We start from the raw sequence: 19,165 nt of genomic DNA on the forward strand, positions 1-19,165 counted from the left end.
ACTCTTTTGACACGCCAGTTTTTTTCTAAAAGTTGTAAGGATCCTAATGAAAAGATGAAATGTGATAGCTTGGTTGAATAATTGCAGTGCAATAATAAAAATATTGAGCACTTCAAGCTCTTCTGTAAGTATCATTACGTGTAATCGCTAAAGCAAATGAGAATGTGGGACACCTACCAGTACCTAACCCTGAAACCGCCGGTGAGCCCATGTACCCGTTTGATGGCAGAATGATCTAACATTCTTAGTATCTAAATTGGCTGAATTTGGTTTAGTTTTTCGAAAGAATCAGATTGAAGTGAAAAAGGCCTAAAGCGCAAGGAAAATCAGTGGCAGGTGACAGAAGAATAATACTACATATCTCTACTTCTTGAGATTGTTTCAATTTTTGAAAAATGATTTATAGCCGATTGGTGGATTACTTTATAAAAACAGTTAATTTTTTCATTCAAGTCAATTTGTTTGAGAAAAATGTGTCTACGGATTGTCTAGATGTAGATTAAAAGTTGGCTTTAATTTTTATGTATATTGTAAAATGTTTCATCATGTTGAGCATGAGAGTTTATTGGCGAAGTTTGGGAACACTGAAATACGTTCTAAAACTCCTAAATTGATAGTATCATTTCTGGAAAAAAGAACGCCAAGAGTAAAGTACAATCTTGCTAGACAAGAAGATAGTACAGTGTGAGGTACCACAAGGATCTGTGCCGGGTACCTTCTTACTTCTTTTATATATTAATAATCTTTAATACATATCTTAAGACGCTAACAACGCTAAAGTGCAATGAAGGTTATTTGTGAATATAACTTCCAGCATTTGCTGATGACACTCAGTATAGAGTTGGTTCAAAAAAAGAAGTTGATTTCAAAAGTGGTATGAAAAAAAAAACAATGGTGACAATCGAGAAATGGATGCCAGGGAGCAAATGTTAATTAACTAGAAAAAGAATGTTCATATTATGTGCCACAAGTGCATACTACTGTCCCTGGATTGAAAGAAATTGAGTCAGAAAGCGGACATGTAAAATGAACAAACATTAAAAGGCATCTTAATGACATAGTAGATGTCATTAAGATGACATCTCAAATCAAGAAGACTCATTAAGATGACGTTTCAAAGATTATGGCAATTATGAATATTAAAATTTCAAAATATGTTAAAATTCTTTGGAAGTAGACTAATTTTTCCCCAAAAAAGTAATTGTAATGTATTTTTCTCTTATTCATCCATGTTTTTTGTATTGTGTCACAGTTTGGTCGTTCACTAGCCATTTATACCCGCTTTTTTTGTTACAAAATACAATAGTAGAAATGTCGACCAATGGTTTGCACTGAAATACATCTAGGTATCATTGGTTAAAAATTTCAGTGTTTTTGTTTTGGCTAAGTTTTATGTAACTTTGCTTATGTATATTTTTTCTAATTTATTATCTGTGTGCGTTTCAGCATTTTTTGGAGAAAGGTAGTATAGTTTTGAAACTAAAAACGTTAAAATAATTAGAACACTGGTTCCAGTTAGTATCTAAATTTTCCACTGGTATATAGGCTCTGAATTCCGGAAAGAAGGCACTTAAGAAATTTGGTGTTTATTTGGGGTGTATTTGTTTTAGTCATTATCCTGGAGACGAATTGAGTAATTACTTTTATATTGACCATTTTTATAGTGGGCTTTTAAAACAGAAATACATTCATATGTTTGATTTGGATGGTGAAATTTTGGAGTATGAGTGTGTGATCCACTTTAATGTAAATATAACTATTTTATAATTATTTATTAAATTAGTTTGAAAGGGATGGGGGAGAGGGAGGTAAGAATTTTTTTCTGAGGAAGTGCATTAACATTTAACCTGTGCTTTTTGGGTCGTCAAAATACGTTAATATGTGTCGAAACTTCTTTTAAATATAAAGAGCAATGTTTATTTCTGTTTTGTTAGTGTTATTGACAGATTTGGCTGTCTTGTGTTTTTGTGACAATATGTTAATAAAATTAAATAAAAAAAAACTAGTTTTTAAGCTGAAAGTAAGGAGCGACATTAAAACTTAAAACGAACAGAAATTACTCCTTATATGAAATGGGTTGTCCCCTCCGTAATCCCTCGCTCTTTACGCTAAAGCTTTTAATTGTTTTAAAAAGTAGAGTTGTGGCAAAGAGTCAAACTTTAGCGTAAAGAGCAAGGGATTGCGGAGGGGAAAACCCATTTCATATAAGGAGTAATTTCTGTTCGTTTTAAGTTTTAATGTCGCTCCTTACTTTCAGCTAATTTTTTTTTTATTTCATTTCTGAACGTTTTTGAATTAATGCATGTTTAGTTTTGGCTCTCCGCACATAAATTAATAAAATGAAATTTGTATATTAATTGTTTTTTTGGCTAAATGGCTTTCTCTTAGTTTTGATCAGACGATTTTGAGAAATAAGGGGTGGAGAAGGAGGCCTAGTTGCCCTCCAATTTTTGGTTACTTAAAAAGGCAACTAGAACTTTTAATTTTTAACGAAGGTTTTTATTAGTAAAGAATATACGTAACTTAAGAATTAACTTACGTAACAAACTTTCATAATCTTATATTTTTATTATGTATACGAGGGGTTTTGTACCCTCATTAATACCTCGCTCTTTACACTAAATCATAAGTTTTGTCCCAATTCGTTAAGAATGACCCCTGAATCAGAACGGCCGTAGAATAAATAGTTGAAATTACTAAAAATACTTTAGCATAAAGAGCAAGGTATTTATCTCCTCCTAAATACCTCGCTCTTTATGCTGAAGTATTTTTAGAACACCTCATATGCGTAATAATATCTGTTCGTTTTAAGTTACAATGCTACTCCTTCCTTTCATTTGAAAAAAACATTTTCATGTTTATTTTTCATTGTTTTCTTATAGTAATTCTAGACAATCCTGCGCCCTTTTCATTGAATTTTTCTTCCCCCATGACAGATTCCTCCAAGGAAAGATCCTGCAACATAGCCCCCTCCCCTCAGCCCCACCCCCAAACAAAATAAAATCCCCCTGAAAACGTCTGTACACTTCCCAATAACCATTACTATGTGTAAACACTGGTCAAAGTTTGTAACTTGCAGCCCCTCCCCCAGGGATTGTGGGGGAGTAAGTCATCCCCAAAGACATAGTTTTTATGATTTTCGACTATGCTGAACAAAATGGATATCTCAAAATTTTAATTCGTTGACTTTGGGAAAAGAATGAGCGTGGGAGGGGGCCTAGATGCCCTCCAATTTTCTGGTCACTTAAAAAGGGCACTAGAACTTTTCATTTCCGTTAGAATGAGCCCTCTTGCGATATTCTAGGACCCCTTGGTCGATACGATGACCCCTGGGACAAAGAAAAAAAACAAACAAACAAATAAACACGCACCCGTGATTTGTCTTCTGGCAAAAAATACAAAATTCCACATTTTTGTAGATAGGAGCTTGAAACTTCTACAGTAGGGTTCTGTGATACGCTGAATCCGATGGTGTCATTTTTGTTAAGATTCTAAGACTTTTAGGGGGTGTTTCCCCCTATTTTCTTGAATAAGGCAAAATTTTTCAGGCTCGTAACTTTTGATGGGTAAGACTAAACTTGATTAAACTTATATATTTAAAATCAGCATTAAAATGCAATTCTTTTGATGTAGCTATTGATATGAAAATTCAATTTTTTAGTTTTGGTTACTATTGAGCCGGGTCGCTCCTTACTACAGTTCGTTATTACGAACTGTTTGATATGAATAAGATTAAAAATTTGATCCATATCACAAGTTTTTTTATATATAAACTGCCATTTGACTGTGATCTAATTTGGATATGGAGATAAACTAAGTCAAGTGAAGAAAGACATGGTTTTCAGTATAAGCACTTCGGTTGGTTTTATATGGCTATAGGCATTTGAAGATAAATAGCTTGGTATATACTGTCACTTTAATCCGGTTGCCCTACAATTAAAATTCCAGGGACCCTCATCACCAGACCATACCATCATTCCTAACCACGACTTATTTGCGTTCAACAGAGCTTATTGCAGCTAATTTTTGTAAATGGTTGAATAAGGCTGTGCCTTTCTTATAGCTCTTTTACGCAAAGATGCCCGTATCTTTTTAATGATTCAGTAAGCCCCACTCTCTATTGGTACTTTTTGCGGCTCAGAAAGGCAAATGAGGCGCATTAGAAGTGTTGTTTTTTTTATAGAAAATTATTTTAACCCTACCAACTTCACTTAGAAAAACCATAAGGAAGACGGAACTTAAGAGTAATTGTTTTGCTCTATTAATTTCGGTTTGGTTTGCACATCAAAATAAATTTCGTGCAAAAAAAACCTTTAATACTGACTGAAAATGTGGTCAGCATATAAGGTTAATGATACATAAGTGTACCAAAAATTTTATCTCAGTGAAAGCAAGAATATCAGTCAATTGAGCTCTGAAGCACAATACACAAATAGATTATTGGAATAGGTTTCAATAAGTGCTTTTGAATGCAAATCGATAATCGTAATTACCTATTGAAAATTAATCCTTCGCCAAGCAAACGTGGGAATGGACCTTAAGGCAGAAATTTGAAATAATTCTAACGTGACAGTTGGTCTTGTAATGATAGAAAAAATAACATATTGTGTTGTTAAAGAAGAGCTTTTGAAGTTTTCTGGGAAAAAAGTGGTTTCTAATAAGTGTATCTTGATTGTAATTAATTATCTTACTGCAGTTGTCCTATCAATAAAACCTTCGTTTTTATGGGACTTTCTTGATTGTGAAGATTCCCAAATATTTAATTTTATTACTTCTTTAAAAGATAAAAGTATTATACCAGAAATAATAGATGTTCTTGTTTGCCAGTATAACTCAGATCTTGACTCTTTTGATACAATAAAGGAGGTTTATGTCTATAATAAAAATGCTCTTCAGGTCCAGAATGCATTACCACAGTTCTTTTCTTTACCATTAGGGAATCCCATTGAAATAAATTATGTTACTCACATGCTAGACAAATTTAGAGAAATAAACTCAGTTGCTTGTAGCAAAAGCAGTTCAAGACAACTTTTAGTTTTCCACTGCCAGCCTAATTGTCAAGTTACACTTGCTGGTTTGTTCTTAGGCTATCCAATAGTTTATGTTTTATTGGAAAATGCCTGTTCCAGCAGCTTAGACTTTGCACCAGTCTGTATCCAGTTGAAATATTTTGACAAAGTCATCACATCTTTTACATGTCCATTCCCTCATTATGATAATTACAGGGAAAAAATTGATATTTGGTTTCAGGAAATTAAGCAACTATGTCCAAATATTTGTATAAACTTAAATAGGGTAGATGACTTACAATCTGTTTCCATTGCTCTCTGAATGTAGACCTATTAAAAGTCTTAAAAATTAGAAATAAAAATGATGATGATGGATTATGCTAGATCTGTTATTAGACTAATAACAGCTTTGTGTTATAACCTTTTTACAAATATTCAGCTTTGTGTCATGTAGATAGAGTTTACCCATTTAGTTAAAACATACTTTTGTTATGTTAAGAAAATATTTTGACACCCTCTTGCAGCAAGACTTATAGCTCAAACTTAATTTTAGGCAAGAGTTTTAGTATAAGATAATAAGGGCTATATATTCTAATTCAGCTGATTAAAGACAGATTACAATATCTCTTGGAAAGTTTAAGTATCATAGCAAAATTATTTGAAATCCTGCTCTCCATAAGAGTTACAACCTTCTGTCTGGTGTCCTGGTGACTAAGCTCATTTGATGCATATTGCTTCTAATCTTATGAACACAATTTGAACAACAGAGTAAGAATTCTTTTCAGAAACTTGATAAAGGTCTATGTAAGCTTAGGTAGCAAATACACTAATAATACTAGAACTAATTTTGACTAATTGATGCTATTAAAGAAGAAAAAATTTCAAGAGAAATCAGACTGTTCCAACATTCAAATGGTTTTTCTGCAAGGAGTCACAAACCTTATAGAGGAGAAAAAATTTGAGGAGGCATTAGAATGTTTTGCTGATAATATTTCAAAAATCAGCTATGCTCAAAGAAGTATTTATGAGGAGGAAATTGTTATCTTGGCAGGTAAATTTAGGCTTTGTATTTTATTAATTTATATCCTATCATCATCTTTATCATTAAAACTTTAAAAAATGTTACAAAATTTACCAAAGTAAGATAAAAAAATAATACTTTAGAAACAAATTTGGGCTATATATTTGCATATTAGGGGCTGGAGATAATGTATAGTGGGTCTGCATGTCCAATGTGTTATGTACATTTATTCTGCACGTTATGTAGGAAGAATTTTTTCTAACTTCACACTATCTGAATTGTTTACCCCCACCCCCTCTAATGTGCAAATGTATAGCCCAAATTGTATATTTTCCATCAATTCTGTCACTTCTCTTTGCCTTGTCTCATGCTAAGCTGAAAGGAACTAATAATAAAAAAAAAAAACAGTTCTATAATGAATCAGTGAATGAACAACACAAGCAGTTGGGGGTTTATCATACAAGTGCCAAAGGATGTCCTCAAATCTTGGCTTTTGCTAGGTAGAGCATATTTGATCTAATCTTCTGTTGCAGGTATTCACATTGAAAAGTACAAATAATGTGCTTAAAGGGACATGGTTGTGTTTTCCAAGGAAATGGTCATTTTGTTTCAGTATTCTAAATAGGCCTATTGCACTCATCAGTAAGAATGCTGGATCTTTAAGTCCATTTTTATCACTAAAAGTCACAAGTGTATTTTGTGAGGAGTTTTTACATATGTGAAGTAAAGGATACCTAATTGTAAAATTAAAAAAAAAACTTTTTCATATGCTGACCAATGGCCTGTGTTGTGCAGGTACTGATTTCCTGATTCAATGCCTTTGGCTGAGAGTGCAATGTGTGTTTGGTGGCAAATCACCCAGCACTTTGGATGTTTTTCCCCCAGATTTCTCCAGGTACCCATTTAGAGCTGGGTTGACTATGGCTGAGCTTACAGGGTCACACCATTGGTCCCCATTCTGAACCAAATAACCAGAACTTGAACCCTGACCTCATGATTTCAAGTCCAGAGGGCTAACCACACAGCTGGGGGGGCTCATGCCCTAGTTGTAGCTTAGGAAAAATATTCATTAATTTTTTTTGTTGTCCTAAATTAAACACCTTTACTTTTGCTTACATTACATAGAATTCCATCTGTATCTTCTATTAATTAAAAATATATGGACCTGGTAGAACCTGGTATGTTAATTAAGTGTCTGGTGTTTGATTTCCTTTGTTATTTAGGAAAAAAATTGCAAAATCAAATAGCATATTTGAAAAGGCATCATTGCTTTCTTGTTTTCTTAAAAATGTTCTAGAATTAGCAAGTGACCAGTTGACCTGTCAGCCATATCCAACCATTAAACTCATTTACTGCATGTGCCAAATTACAATTTCTGAGAAAAGTGAAAAATCCTAATATAATTGTGCTGTTCCAAAGCTTTATGGAAAAAGTCCCTAAAAGCTCAGATGTTTGAAAGCCATCATATTAGCTATACATCTTTAAAACAGATGTTTAAGAATAGTTTGTGTTAGGCTAAGTTTTGAGTTTTCTTTACATCTAGAACAAAAGAAAAGTGTCTTAAATGAAAATAAAGATTGATGTTAAAGCTTGAATGTCAACCTGAAATTGTGCTTTGCATGAGAGGGGCTATAGTCTGCTCGACACTCAACTCTTTATGTAGAGTTTTACTGGTACATTCCTAAAAGCATTTCTAAATCCTGTAAATGAGACAGCTAATAATTGTATACTGATTGCCTTTCAACACATTATTGTATATTGTGTTAATTAAAGCAAATCTCATTAATGGGCTGTTTCATTCTTAAAGCATTATGTAAGCTAAACTTCTATTGCATTGCTCATGTGTTGGAGTATTCATTCTCAAAGTAGTGAGATGAAATATTTAAACTTTACAACACAGAGAAAGGGCTGAAGAGGCAGAGGGAGCAGCGAATTTACTCATCATTTGCTGATAATTTCTGTTTGTTCCATGTTTTAATAATATCCTGAAAATCATTTGAAAATACAAATATTTCCCCTATTGATTTTTATATCTCTTATGTAATTTTATTGGGGGTTTGCAGGGGGCAGGTCTAAAACAGTAGTAATGAAACTTCTGGTGATATTTTTGATTTTTTTTTTCAAGAGAGTGCTTTATTTGGTCAAATTTTGTTCTCTGCAAAAGCCCCCAAGCTCCTCCTTTTTTTTTCTACAGGTAATCAGATGAAATGAAATTAGTATTTCCTCAAAAAATTTTCTACTATAAGAGAGTTCTCTTTTCTCAGCATTCATATAGCATGCTTAGTCCAAATCTACTCCTCTAAACAAAGAGGGGCCCTGTAGGGATTGCTCTCCCTCCATTTTTATCTGAAATGTCTCTGTTGGGAGTTTCTAAAGTCAGGGCATAAAATTGCATTGATTAAGGCTTCTAGCATCCATTGCAACAAATAAATCCACTATAGTCCCTGAAAATAATATAGGGTACTGTTTTTGATGCCTTGAATAAATTAATTAAGCTGCTAATAAATCAACCCAGCTGAATCAAGATTACAAAAAAATGTCAACCATTCATTTCATACAGGCTGCATTTATGTTTAGAGGTGAAGACATCATCTAATCAAGCTACAGCCTCTGAGAAATTTATGGTTTTGGGTGATAATGTGATAATTTGGGCAATAAATTTTAATATTGATAAAATGTCTGATTTAGGATAGTTACTACAATGTCTACTACAATACTACAATGTGTTGACAAAGTAATATTAGTTTGTCAACACAAAGACAAACTAATATTAATATCTATACACTTTATAAGAACTTGTGTTGTAAATGAAAAGTTAATAACTATTTAGTGTAGATGCAAATTTTTCAGGTAATCTACTTTCTTAGGAAAATACATATCCCACCCATTTGCCCTCTCCTGGGCTAGCCAATGGCCATGGTTAATTTTTTTTTCTGTAGAATAAAAAAAACAGTTTTCCTTCTTGTCTTAGCATTCAAGTAAATTCTTTTTACATGTAACATCATTACATTCTATCGAGTAGATGTGAGATGAAATATTTATTTAGGAAAAAAGTCTATCACCAACCTAGATGGGCGGAATTTGCATTTTGGAGTAACAAAACAAAAATAAAACACACACAGAAGACAACAACAATAAACCACATGCCAATAAAGTGAGAAGAAGGGAAAAATAATTTGACATCAATAACACAAAATGGTTATGATAACTCATAGATTCCTAATAGTTTGTTGTTCTAGGGTGATGAGTGCAATTTTTTTTTCTTTAGTTGTTTTTAAAGACTGTTATGATAGTTTCTTACATACTCTTACTAACTGTTTTAACAGTGTGCCTGAATTTACCCTAAGACTAAAATAATACAGTTAAATTTCAGAAGTTGTTTCAACATATTGTGATGATGCTTATTTCCTTCAAGTACTTCAATTGTATCCACAACACCCAAAACTCTTATTTCTTTATGCCTGCATTCTTTTAAGGTAATTTGTATATATATAAACATATTATTGTTTATATTACACAAATCTATTTATGCTCTGTAATTTTTATTTGCTCCTAATTCTGAAAAATTAGAAAAAATGAGGTATTTTTAAATTACGAACGGGTGATCAGATCTCAATGAAATTTGATATTTAAAAGGGTATCATGTCTCAAAGCCCTTATTTTAAATCCCACCGGATCTGGTGACATTGGGGGAGTTTGGGGTGGGGGAACCTAAAATTATGGAAAACGCTTAGATTGGATGGATTAGGATGAAACATGGTGGGGAAAATAAGCAGAAAATTTAGATACGTGATTTACATAATTGGAACGGATCCGAGCTATTGGGGGGGGGGATAATTCTGAAAAATTAGAAAAATGACATATTTTTAACTTACGAAGGATTGATCGGATCTTCATGAAACTTCATATTTAGGTTGGGGGGGGGGGGGTAATTTTGAAAATTGAGGTACTTGTAATTTACGAAAAGGTGACCAGATCTTACTGAAATTTGATATTTAGAAGGATCTTGTGCTTTAAAGCTCTAATTTGAAATTCCAACCAGATCCTGTGACATTGGGGGGAGTTGGAGGGGAAACCGGAATTCGAATTCATGTTTCAGAGCTCTTATTTCAATCCCGACCAGATCTTTGACATTGGGGGGAGTTGGAGGGGGAAATATTGGAAAACACTTGGAGTGGAGGAATCGGGATGAAGCTTGGTGGATAGAATAAGCAAATGTCCTTGATACGTGATTTGCGGAACCGTACTGGATTCGCTCTCTTTGGGGGAATTGGAGGGCAGGGGTTCAGTGATTTGGCGAGTCAGATGCTTCTGGACGTGCTAGGACGATGAAAATCGGTAGGCGTGTCGGGGACCTGCACAAATTGACTTGATAAAGTCGTTTTCCCAGATTCGACCATCTGGGGGGCTAAAGAGAGAGGAAAAATTAGAAAAAATTAGGTATTTATAACTTACGAGTGGGTGATCGGATCTTCATGAATTTTGACATTTAGAAGGACATCGTGACTCAGAGCTCTCATTTTAAATCCTGACTGGCATTAAGCCTCTTATTTTCCTTTTAAATCAATCTATTAATTTATAGAATTTTATTAGAGCTCATACCATATGATCTCTTGGCTCTTAGCTCTTCTTGCCTTGTCACAAGTGCCATATGAGCTCTTAGCTCTTGTTTAGAGAAATGAGGAAGATTTACAGCTTGGAAAGAAGTTTTATCATATTTCCAGCTCTAATTTTTTAAATTCTCGTTCTTATCTATGTTTGCTTTAATCCTATTTAGTCCTGATTGGGTTTTGTTTCTTTTTCTTTTTTTATGATTGTGGTTTTACACCTTTTCATGGTTTTGTTTTCTTTAATTTCTTTATCATGTTTTTTCTTTGACTGTTTTTCATTGCTCTGAATGTGTTACAGAGAAAAAAAATATTTGTCATTTTCCTAAATAGCCTATTCCACTGGGTGTGAATTTTATGTCTTATTTTTTTGTCTGTTTTCTTTTTTCATCTTGATTCGGCTTCATTTTCCACGAACAAAAAAGTCTTTGGTACCTTATTCCTCTGTCCCTCCCCCACGCCTAATCCCTTAATTCAAGGTACTACATGTGACATAACTGCACAAACTTTGCCTATGTCTAGTTATGTTGTCAGCTTAAATGGATAAAATGTAGTTATCTTGTTTTTTTTTGCTGTTTTATATTTTGTTCAAAAAATTAAGAGAGGACTTATAATTTGGTTTATTTTAAATTAAATCTGCTGAACTACCGCGAAACGATTTCAGCTGCAAGTTTTTTCAAAAACAATTAACGATAAAACTCATCTCTGAAAATAATTAGTTTTGAAACAATCTTTTTGGGCTACGTCAATTTTAGAAACATTCCTTCAAGTTAAAAAATATTAAAAGATACCAATTAGAAGTCTACTAACTGTAACAGCAAAGATTTAGTCTAACGTAGCTAATCATTTATAAATCAAAATAGCTGGACAAATTTAGGATATGTCTGGTTATGTTAACAGTTTAGATGGATCTAATTGAATTATCGCTGTTTTACATTTTGTAAAAAAAAAAAAACATTGATAATTTGATCTCTTTCATCTTAAATCTATTTTCTTATAATTAACGATAAAATATATCTCTGAAAATCAAGCAAGCTAAAATGTGTTGATGGAATTAAAAAGAAAATACAAGAAAGTCCTTAGAGCTCAGTGAATTGTATTCTACTAAAACAATATATTTGAACCGATTTATGAATCAGTTTAATGACCATTCAGAATAAAATTTATTTAACGGCGAGACTCAGTAAATTTTTGTACAGTTGTTTTTCTGTTGTGCCACTAGCTGCTCGGTGTTGCCGTGAGTTTTAATGGTAGTGGAGTTTTTATTTTAGTAACGCTTCCAGACATATCGTATTGTTCTAATAAGTGTATCTGGATCGTAACTAATTATCTTACTGCAGTTGTCCTATCATTAAAACCTTCGTTGTTATGGGACTTTCTTGATTGTGAAGATTCCCAAATATTTAATTTTATTACTTCTTTAAAAGATAAAAGTATTATACCGCAAATGATAGATGTTCTTGTTTGCCAGTATAACTCAGATCTTGACTCTTTTGATACAATAAAGGAGGTTTATGTCTATAATAAAAATGCTCTTCAGGTCCAGAATGCATTGCCACAGTTCTTTTCTTTACCATTAGAGAATCCCATCGAAATGGATTATGTTACTCATATGCTAGACAAATTTAGAGAGATAAACTCAGTTGGTTGTAGCAATGTCTGGAAATAGTTGCACTTCCAGACCTATCGTATTATTATTTAGGATGTAGTAATTCTTTACATTGTAAGTGCCAAAAAATAATTTTCACCTAAAGTACTATGTACAAGTTGCATAAAATGGGGCATTAGAAAATCCCGAAATGGTCTTAATATCAAAAGAAACTACAGTTTTGGTAATAAGCCATGACGTGGGAAATTAGTGTACTCTATTTCGACATACTTCTTCAGGGTTTGGGAGGCGGCTAGTGTCAAACATTTTATTTTAAGAATGGATGTCAAGAATTTTTATTTCATCTGCTTTGAAACCTGTTTTAACGCAAATTACTGGTTGACAAATTAGTGTATTTCAGTGTTTGGTGTGTCAGTGTTCAGTGTTTGTGAGTGTTTCAGTGTTTGTATTTCAGTATAAAAGGAACATAGAGCGAGTCCAATTGTATAAAAAACAAAAAATGTGTTGATTTGTATATATTCAACTTACTTCCAGAGTTCTTTTCATCTTGAATGTCAAAATTGATTCAATTCCAATTTTAAAGTGGGTGCGGGTGAATATCCCCACACCCCTTTGTTTTCTGATGGTTTGATAGAGGTCCTCTCGAATTGGCTGACTTAAGAGAAATTTAAGGAACTTCTAACAAATTAAAATATAGGGTTGTAGGTAAGTGAAGGGGGACATTTTTGAACGATAACTCTCAAATCTTTGGTATTTTGAGCCTATTGATGGATTTGTCAAAAGTTTATTAAGGATGAGATTCAATTAACAGCAAGATGCAGTAAATTCGCTCCAGAATTCAATCAAACAAAACATCTTCTTCGACTTAAAAAAGTCTGAAATATGAATAGTTATTGAAGCCATTACAGAAATCAAGAATTTTATGTATCCTCTGAGGTCCAAGGAAACTAGAAGGCATCTAATAGGAGAATGCCCAGCTGGGGTCAGATACAATCTGGAGACATTTCATAAGTTGAATGTTCAGCTGGAAAATGTTGTTGCGGAGGGTAAGGTTGGATAGCTGACAAGTTATGGTAAGAATGAGGTAATTTCTCTGGCAGAAAAAGCTGCAAGAAATCACAGATAAAACTAAATGTGGAGGAGGCTTTGGCAGCTATTTCATCGCCGGAAGCTATATTTAAGTATGTAAGACCAGTTAACAGTTTGATGATGATTTTGTTGCCACATTAGGATGTTTGACGTACTAATCATAGACCACTGACTGATCAAAGTCCACGTCAAATTTATTACAAAATACATTGCAACTGTCACTATCTGAATCACCTCTATCCTTCTATGCAACTAAGGTTTGACGATGAACCTATCAATTTGTTTGGCCTTTTTTCCCATATTATGATGTATGACGTCACAGTTGAGCTGTCCATAAAACACTGGCCGATCAACATCTGATTCTAATGCATCCCAAAATAGTCCAAAAAAGTTACCCTCCTTCGCGTTGCAACTGTCACTCTCTGAATTACCTCATGGCATATAGCAAAATACTAAAAAAAAGGTGAGATGCTCAAAAATTATACAGTAGCGCCTCCATACTAGTCGAAACAAGAAGAAAAAGTGTCACTCAAAGCCGGCTACGCCATCTATTTATTCTCCAATGGCTGGTCATAAATAAATTCTAAAAAAGTTCCAATAAGTTGAATTTCCCTGTTGGAGGTACCGAGAAAAAGCACGCTTTTGATCGATGCACGTCAAATCATGACGAAGTTACCTCAAAATTATGTTTGAAGTTATTTACGAATTAGTCTAAGGTCTATTCAGATCATGATTTGTTTAACGACGAGATTTAGTAATTTCCCGTACAATTTGTTTCTATACAGCTAAGATTTGATGATGGAGCTCTTGTCTTTAGGTAAATTCTAAAAGAACAAAAAATAAAAAAAAGCTCTAATAAATTAAATTTCAACACTGTAGAGGCTCCATGGAGGGGGGTGGCTTTGGCCGCTGCCTCTCTGGTCTTATGTATTTTACTGAATAGTATTCTGAATAGAATAGCTCTAAAGTGTAGCTAAATTCTTTTTGACGCTGGAAAAATCTTGGTTTCAGCTATGTTTTGATTTAATTCAAATAATTTTATTAGCATAAAGAAAACTCAATATGGCAACAAGTCATACCAAGACAGAAAAAAATATTTGTAAAAACGATTGTTGTGCATGATTCATGCCAATTAATATTCGCAATTCAAAAAAAAAAAAAAATAAGACAAAAAGACAGGGTAACAACAATAAAAATAAAGAAGGAAAAAAGCCAAAAAATTGAATAAGGGAAAACACTAAAAAATATGAGAAAATAAATAAAACCTAAATGAAAAAGAATCGATATATCAGACAAAAAACCTTCTCTCGAGCCTTCAACATTACCACCACCCTGAAAAAAACGTTTCAATGCGTTTTTAAGTTATGGTACACTTTCTGTTCGATGAAGGAAATTTGAAAACAAATTCCAAACTGATAGACCTGTGTGTCTGGTCGTATGGCTCACTCTCGTTGTGTTCCGTGGCTCAGATGTAAGATTAGTAGTATTTCTAGTCAAATAATAACGATAAAATGAATTAGGCTCAAAAATATTCATACAAAAGTCAGATACAAGAGCATTCAAACACTCCTATTTAATAACCTGAATATTCGATTATGGATAGCCTTAAGTAATTATAATTACGAAATTGGATGTAACTATAGAATTTATCTGAACTTTTTTATGAAATAGTATTTCAAGCAAGACAATAGTCATCCATGGGGGGATACCGGGTTTGACCCTCTCCCCTCATTTTTTGTCTGACTCGTAATAAAAGTAACAAAACTGCTGTCTTTTGACATTTTGACGCATTCTTAATAGTTTTTGTACCCCTCCCTCTCGGGAAATGACCCCAACCCTCAAAAAAATCCTGGATACGGCCTTGCCTTCTGGCCTGCATCGTTTAGTTTTACTCTTGTTTGCTTACACTTATTCATTTGAATTCTAGAGTTGGGAAACTTCCTTTTGCACGCCGTGTCACTGAAAAAAGCCTATCTGTTTATCCAACTGATCTTCGCCTTCTTGACCTTCAAGAGAGGATTCGTTTCAAAAGTGTTGACAGGTGGCACTTTCGAATGTTAAACGATAAAGTCAGGAATCAATGCTATTATAATGCTATATCACGGAAAATATCTGGAGGATGTAAAACAGTACTTGACATTGGATGCGGAACAGGCGTCTTAAGGTAGGTTCAAATCATTTAATGTTATGTTTAGTCAGTATCGTAATTTTTGTCTTTAAAGGCTACCATAATTCATTGTATTCACTGATTTAATGGTTGTTTGAAGGTTCAAGGTTCTTTATTAAAAATGCTAATAAATTAGAAAATTCTACGTTTTGCCGCTGGCAGGGAGCAGAGCTCGTATACCACCGAGAAAAACAAAAAGCAGTACACCCTATCATTAAAAAAACAGAATAATCTGTGCCTAAAATATGTTTAAAACATTGACATGCTACTCTGACCTACCGCCAACGCACGCCCATTCGAGATAACATTTACATGACAATATCAATTATCAGGCAATAGTGGGCAGGAAGTGCAGAAAGATCTTGTCCTATCAATAACAAAATGATAAGAATAATAAATACAAAACACCTTCCTTCACCAAAAGTAAGTTATTAATAATAATAGTCGGGAAAAGTAGAATAATAATTACACAAAAGCGGATGAAATCCTCAACCTGCTGAAATGAGTGAAGTACTTCGCCTGATCACCAAAATATTTTCTTGAAATAGAAAAATTTAGAGGCGCATAAAGGTTGTTTTGGTCTGAAAGTGCTGACATCTGCTGCTACAAGTCTTTTCTGTTACTTTTGCCCCACCACCAAAATACGTTCTGGGAATAATAGATAGAATAAATTGTAGAGATTCAAGATCTGTCTTTTAGGTGGCCAAAAACTGCGGGTATCTACTGTTACATGTCTTTTGTGTTAGTGTCCGCAAAAATAGATTCTTGGAATAATGGATATAAAAATTTAGATGTCCAAAAACGGTATTTTCAATGCTTCAGACGTGCTGGCATCTACTGTTACAAGCCTTTTCTGTTAGTGATTTTGGTTGAGTCTTCCTAAACTTTCATAGTTTTCTTATTGCTAAAGAAATTAGAGGAAATCCTTTGTTACAGGGTGGGACAGAAATCCTTTGTTACCGAGTTACAGAGGCCCACAAAGTGGGCCCCTGTAACTCCGTCATTTCACCTCCTTCCGTCAACTGTCGAGCCGAAAGGTGGGAATACTGCAACTTTTTGAGATTTAATCGTGCAACTTTCTGAATCTTTTCTATTAGAGGCACAAAGTGGGCATATAGACCCTACAGCACACCCCTTCTGATGCAGGGGGAGTGAGTAACTGCAACACTTCCTTAACTAACTTTTTATTAGAAAGGTAAACAGGTTAGGCTTTAGTTTGAATCTGAATCATCCAAGAATTATCCATCTCAACGATTGTAGCATCGAAGGAGGTCCAATACCTCTCTAATGATTCCTCCCCCACCCCACCAAAAACTTTTCAAGTTAAAAGTTGGGTATGTGACACCTTTTTAAACCAAATCATGCATGAATTTTCATTCATTATTATTGGAGGCTACGGTTGGGCCCAGTTTCCTCCAATACCTTGTCCCTGTCATGAATCGCCTATGTATATACTTCTAGCTGAATCCTTTTTCATGTCAAGTCTTTTTCTGTGTGTGATTGTGTGAGTGGCGAAATACTGAACTCGGGGTGTAATGAATTTTTATTTGATATATTTGTTAGTTGCGATTTGTCTGTTTAGGAATAAAGAATGGATTTTTTGTGTTTGGATACTTTATTTGAATAGGTCGAAATTAGTCGGCACCAGTCCCCCGCCCTGTCCCAATCATTTTTGTTTGCAGTAAAACAGACAAGTTGCACCTTGTTTGAAGTGCAGTCAGAAAGATCTTTAATCTGATTACTGGAAGGATAAAATGGGAATTCATCTGCTCCACCCACAGCCAAATTCTAGACAGCAAGGTTGGCACGCTAATTTTTGTTTGAACAGGAAACATGTTAAGCAAGGATTTCTAGCCTGGATTATCGGAGGACCAAATTGGGTACATTGCTCTCGAAAAATACCTGCTCACCCCTACACCCTTTTTTTGAAGAAAGTTATGAAGGACTTTTAATATCCATGGTTTGAGAACCAAATTAGGCCCAGGGACTCTTCAAACTGTCGCCCCTCCCACCTCCAACTTTTAGCAGATAGGTAACCTTGTTCCACTTTGTTGGATTGAAAATTTAGTATGTTTTTCAGCCATTGTTATAAAAAGGACAGTCGAAACAATCGTTAACTGTTGCAGATTTAATATTATAATTAATATTAATTTAATATTATGTTCGTTTAATATAATAAAAAGTTGCACTTGAGAAACTTTTAGAAGCTGGAATTTGCCAAGCTATTTAGTGTGAGTTCTTATTGGGATTGAATTTCTCTTCGGGAACCAGATCTCCTGTCGTCCAATAAAAAGAAATTCAGTGCAAAATTTTTGTTTCAATTGACCAACTGTATATAAAGCAATTAATTGCACAAAAGTTGTAGTTTGATCCCATTGTCTCGGTCTGTAATAAAAGAAAAGGTAAGGCATCTAAATCATGTTTTCGGGTCTGATTTTGGTCAGGGTTAAAGTCTGTCTGTATTAGTCTCTGGTGCCTTAATGTTGCGGTGAGTAGATTAAAAACTCTTAAATGGACATTTAAGCTTATTTCTGTTTTAGATCTAACTGAAAGAATTCGTTTTTCCGGCCAACTAAATTTGGTTGTTCGGTCTGCATCATTAATTTTGGATTCACTTTTTCAGTATCTTAAATGAGTTTCTGTGTATATGCTGATAAAAAAAAATTCACGGTATACTCTTGTAGCCAAGTATTTAAGTAGCGTTCATTCTTTCGAGAAAATTTCTAGGAAGACATAAGATTATTTTGTTTTCAATCATTTTGCCATCATAGAGGAGTGGAGCAAGAACTCACAATCATAGGCATCGCAATAGCGCTGCCTAAGTATAGAACGATGTTGGCACAATATATTATTTATTTGTTTGTTTTTTGGTTTGTTTTTACCAGGGCACTTCGTATCGATGGAGTTGTCATAGAAACTTCGAAAAGAGCTCATTCGATTGGAAATTGAAAGGGCTAGTGTCCTTTTTAATAGTCGAAAGTGACTGGAGGGCAACTAACCCCCCTCCCACGCCCATCATTTTCCTAAACACTTCCAATCAAATTTTGTGATAGCCATTTTGTTCAACTTAGTTGAAAGGTCAGGAAATTATGTCTTTGAGGATGGCCACCCCCCGGCTCTGAGAGAAAGCGTTGTAAGTTGTGCCTCGGGGGCATATAAATTTCTTATAGAAAGCGTGGTCGTATAAAATTCGGAGGCGGCTGAAGGTGAAACTTCCGAGGCATCATGCAAGCGATGTTCGACTGACCAAAAGGCAATATGCATATGCTAATACCGCTATTAATAATGCTGCTACCCCTGCTAGTACCACTACTAACACAACATTAACAGTGCAACTACTTCTACTACCACCGAAACTACTGTGATGATAGTACTATCAAGGCTGCGTCCACGAAGGAAAGTGAGAGAATATTGACGGCCGATTCGGACTAATAAAAGACACTATTTGCATCTAGATTGTCAAAATAGCGTATCTACAGAATTGATTTGTGGATTAAGTTGGTGCTCTCAGAGAATACTTGAAGGGGAAGATCAATTGATCAAAAGGCAATATGTGTACACTAGTACTAATACTAATGCTACTGCAATATTTACTAGTTCTACAACTACTAGTACTATTACTCCAACTACTACTGTAGACTCTCGATTATCCGTGGAATTGGG

The 19,165-nt window shown here is 34.2% G+C and overlaps 1 protein-coding gene across 5 annotated transcripts in view; it reads left to right on the plus strand.

Annotated features, from left to right (window-relative positions):
• Positions 1-4,543: 4,543 nt before the first annotated feature.
• Positions 4,544-19,165, plus strand: part of LOC136031693 (protein arginine N-methyltransferase 7-like) — a 31,039-nt gene continuing 16,417 nt past the window's right edge. Inside the window, exons 1-4 of one of the 5 annotated variants that reach the window (XM_065711378.1) lie at positions 4,544-4,581; positions 5,880-6,060; positions 9,404-9,506; positions 15,263-15,499. In XM_065711378.1, coding sequence (XP_065567450.1) covers positions 5,922-6,060; positions 9,404-9,506; positions 15,263-15,499 — 479 coding nt within the window. In that variant the 5' untranslated portion in view covers positions 4,544-4,581; positions 5,880-5,921. Of the gene's footprint in view, positions 4,675-5,879; positions 6,061-6,098; positions 6,531-9,403; positions 9,507-15,262; positions 15,500-19,165 lie in introns of those variants that run through there. The other 4 variants (XM_065711377.1, XM_065711381.1, XM_065711379.1 and 1 more) reach the window with 4 other exon arrangements.

This window comes from Artemia franciscana, chromosome 10 (genome assembly GCF_032884065.1).
Source record: "Artemia franciscana chromosome 10, ASM3288406v1, whole genome shotgun sequence".
NCBI lineage: Eukaryota > Metazoa > Arthropoda > Branchiopoda > Anostraca > Artemiidae > Artemia > Artemia franciscana.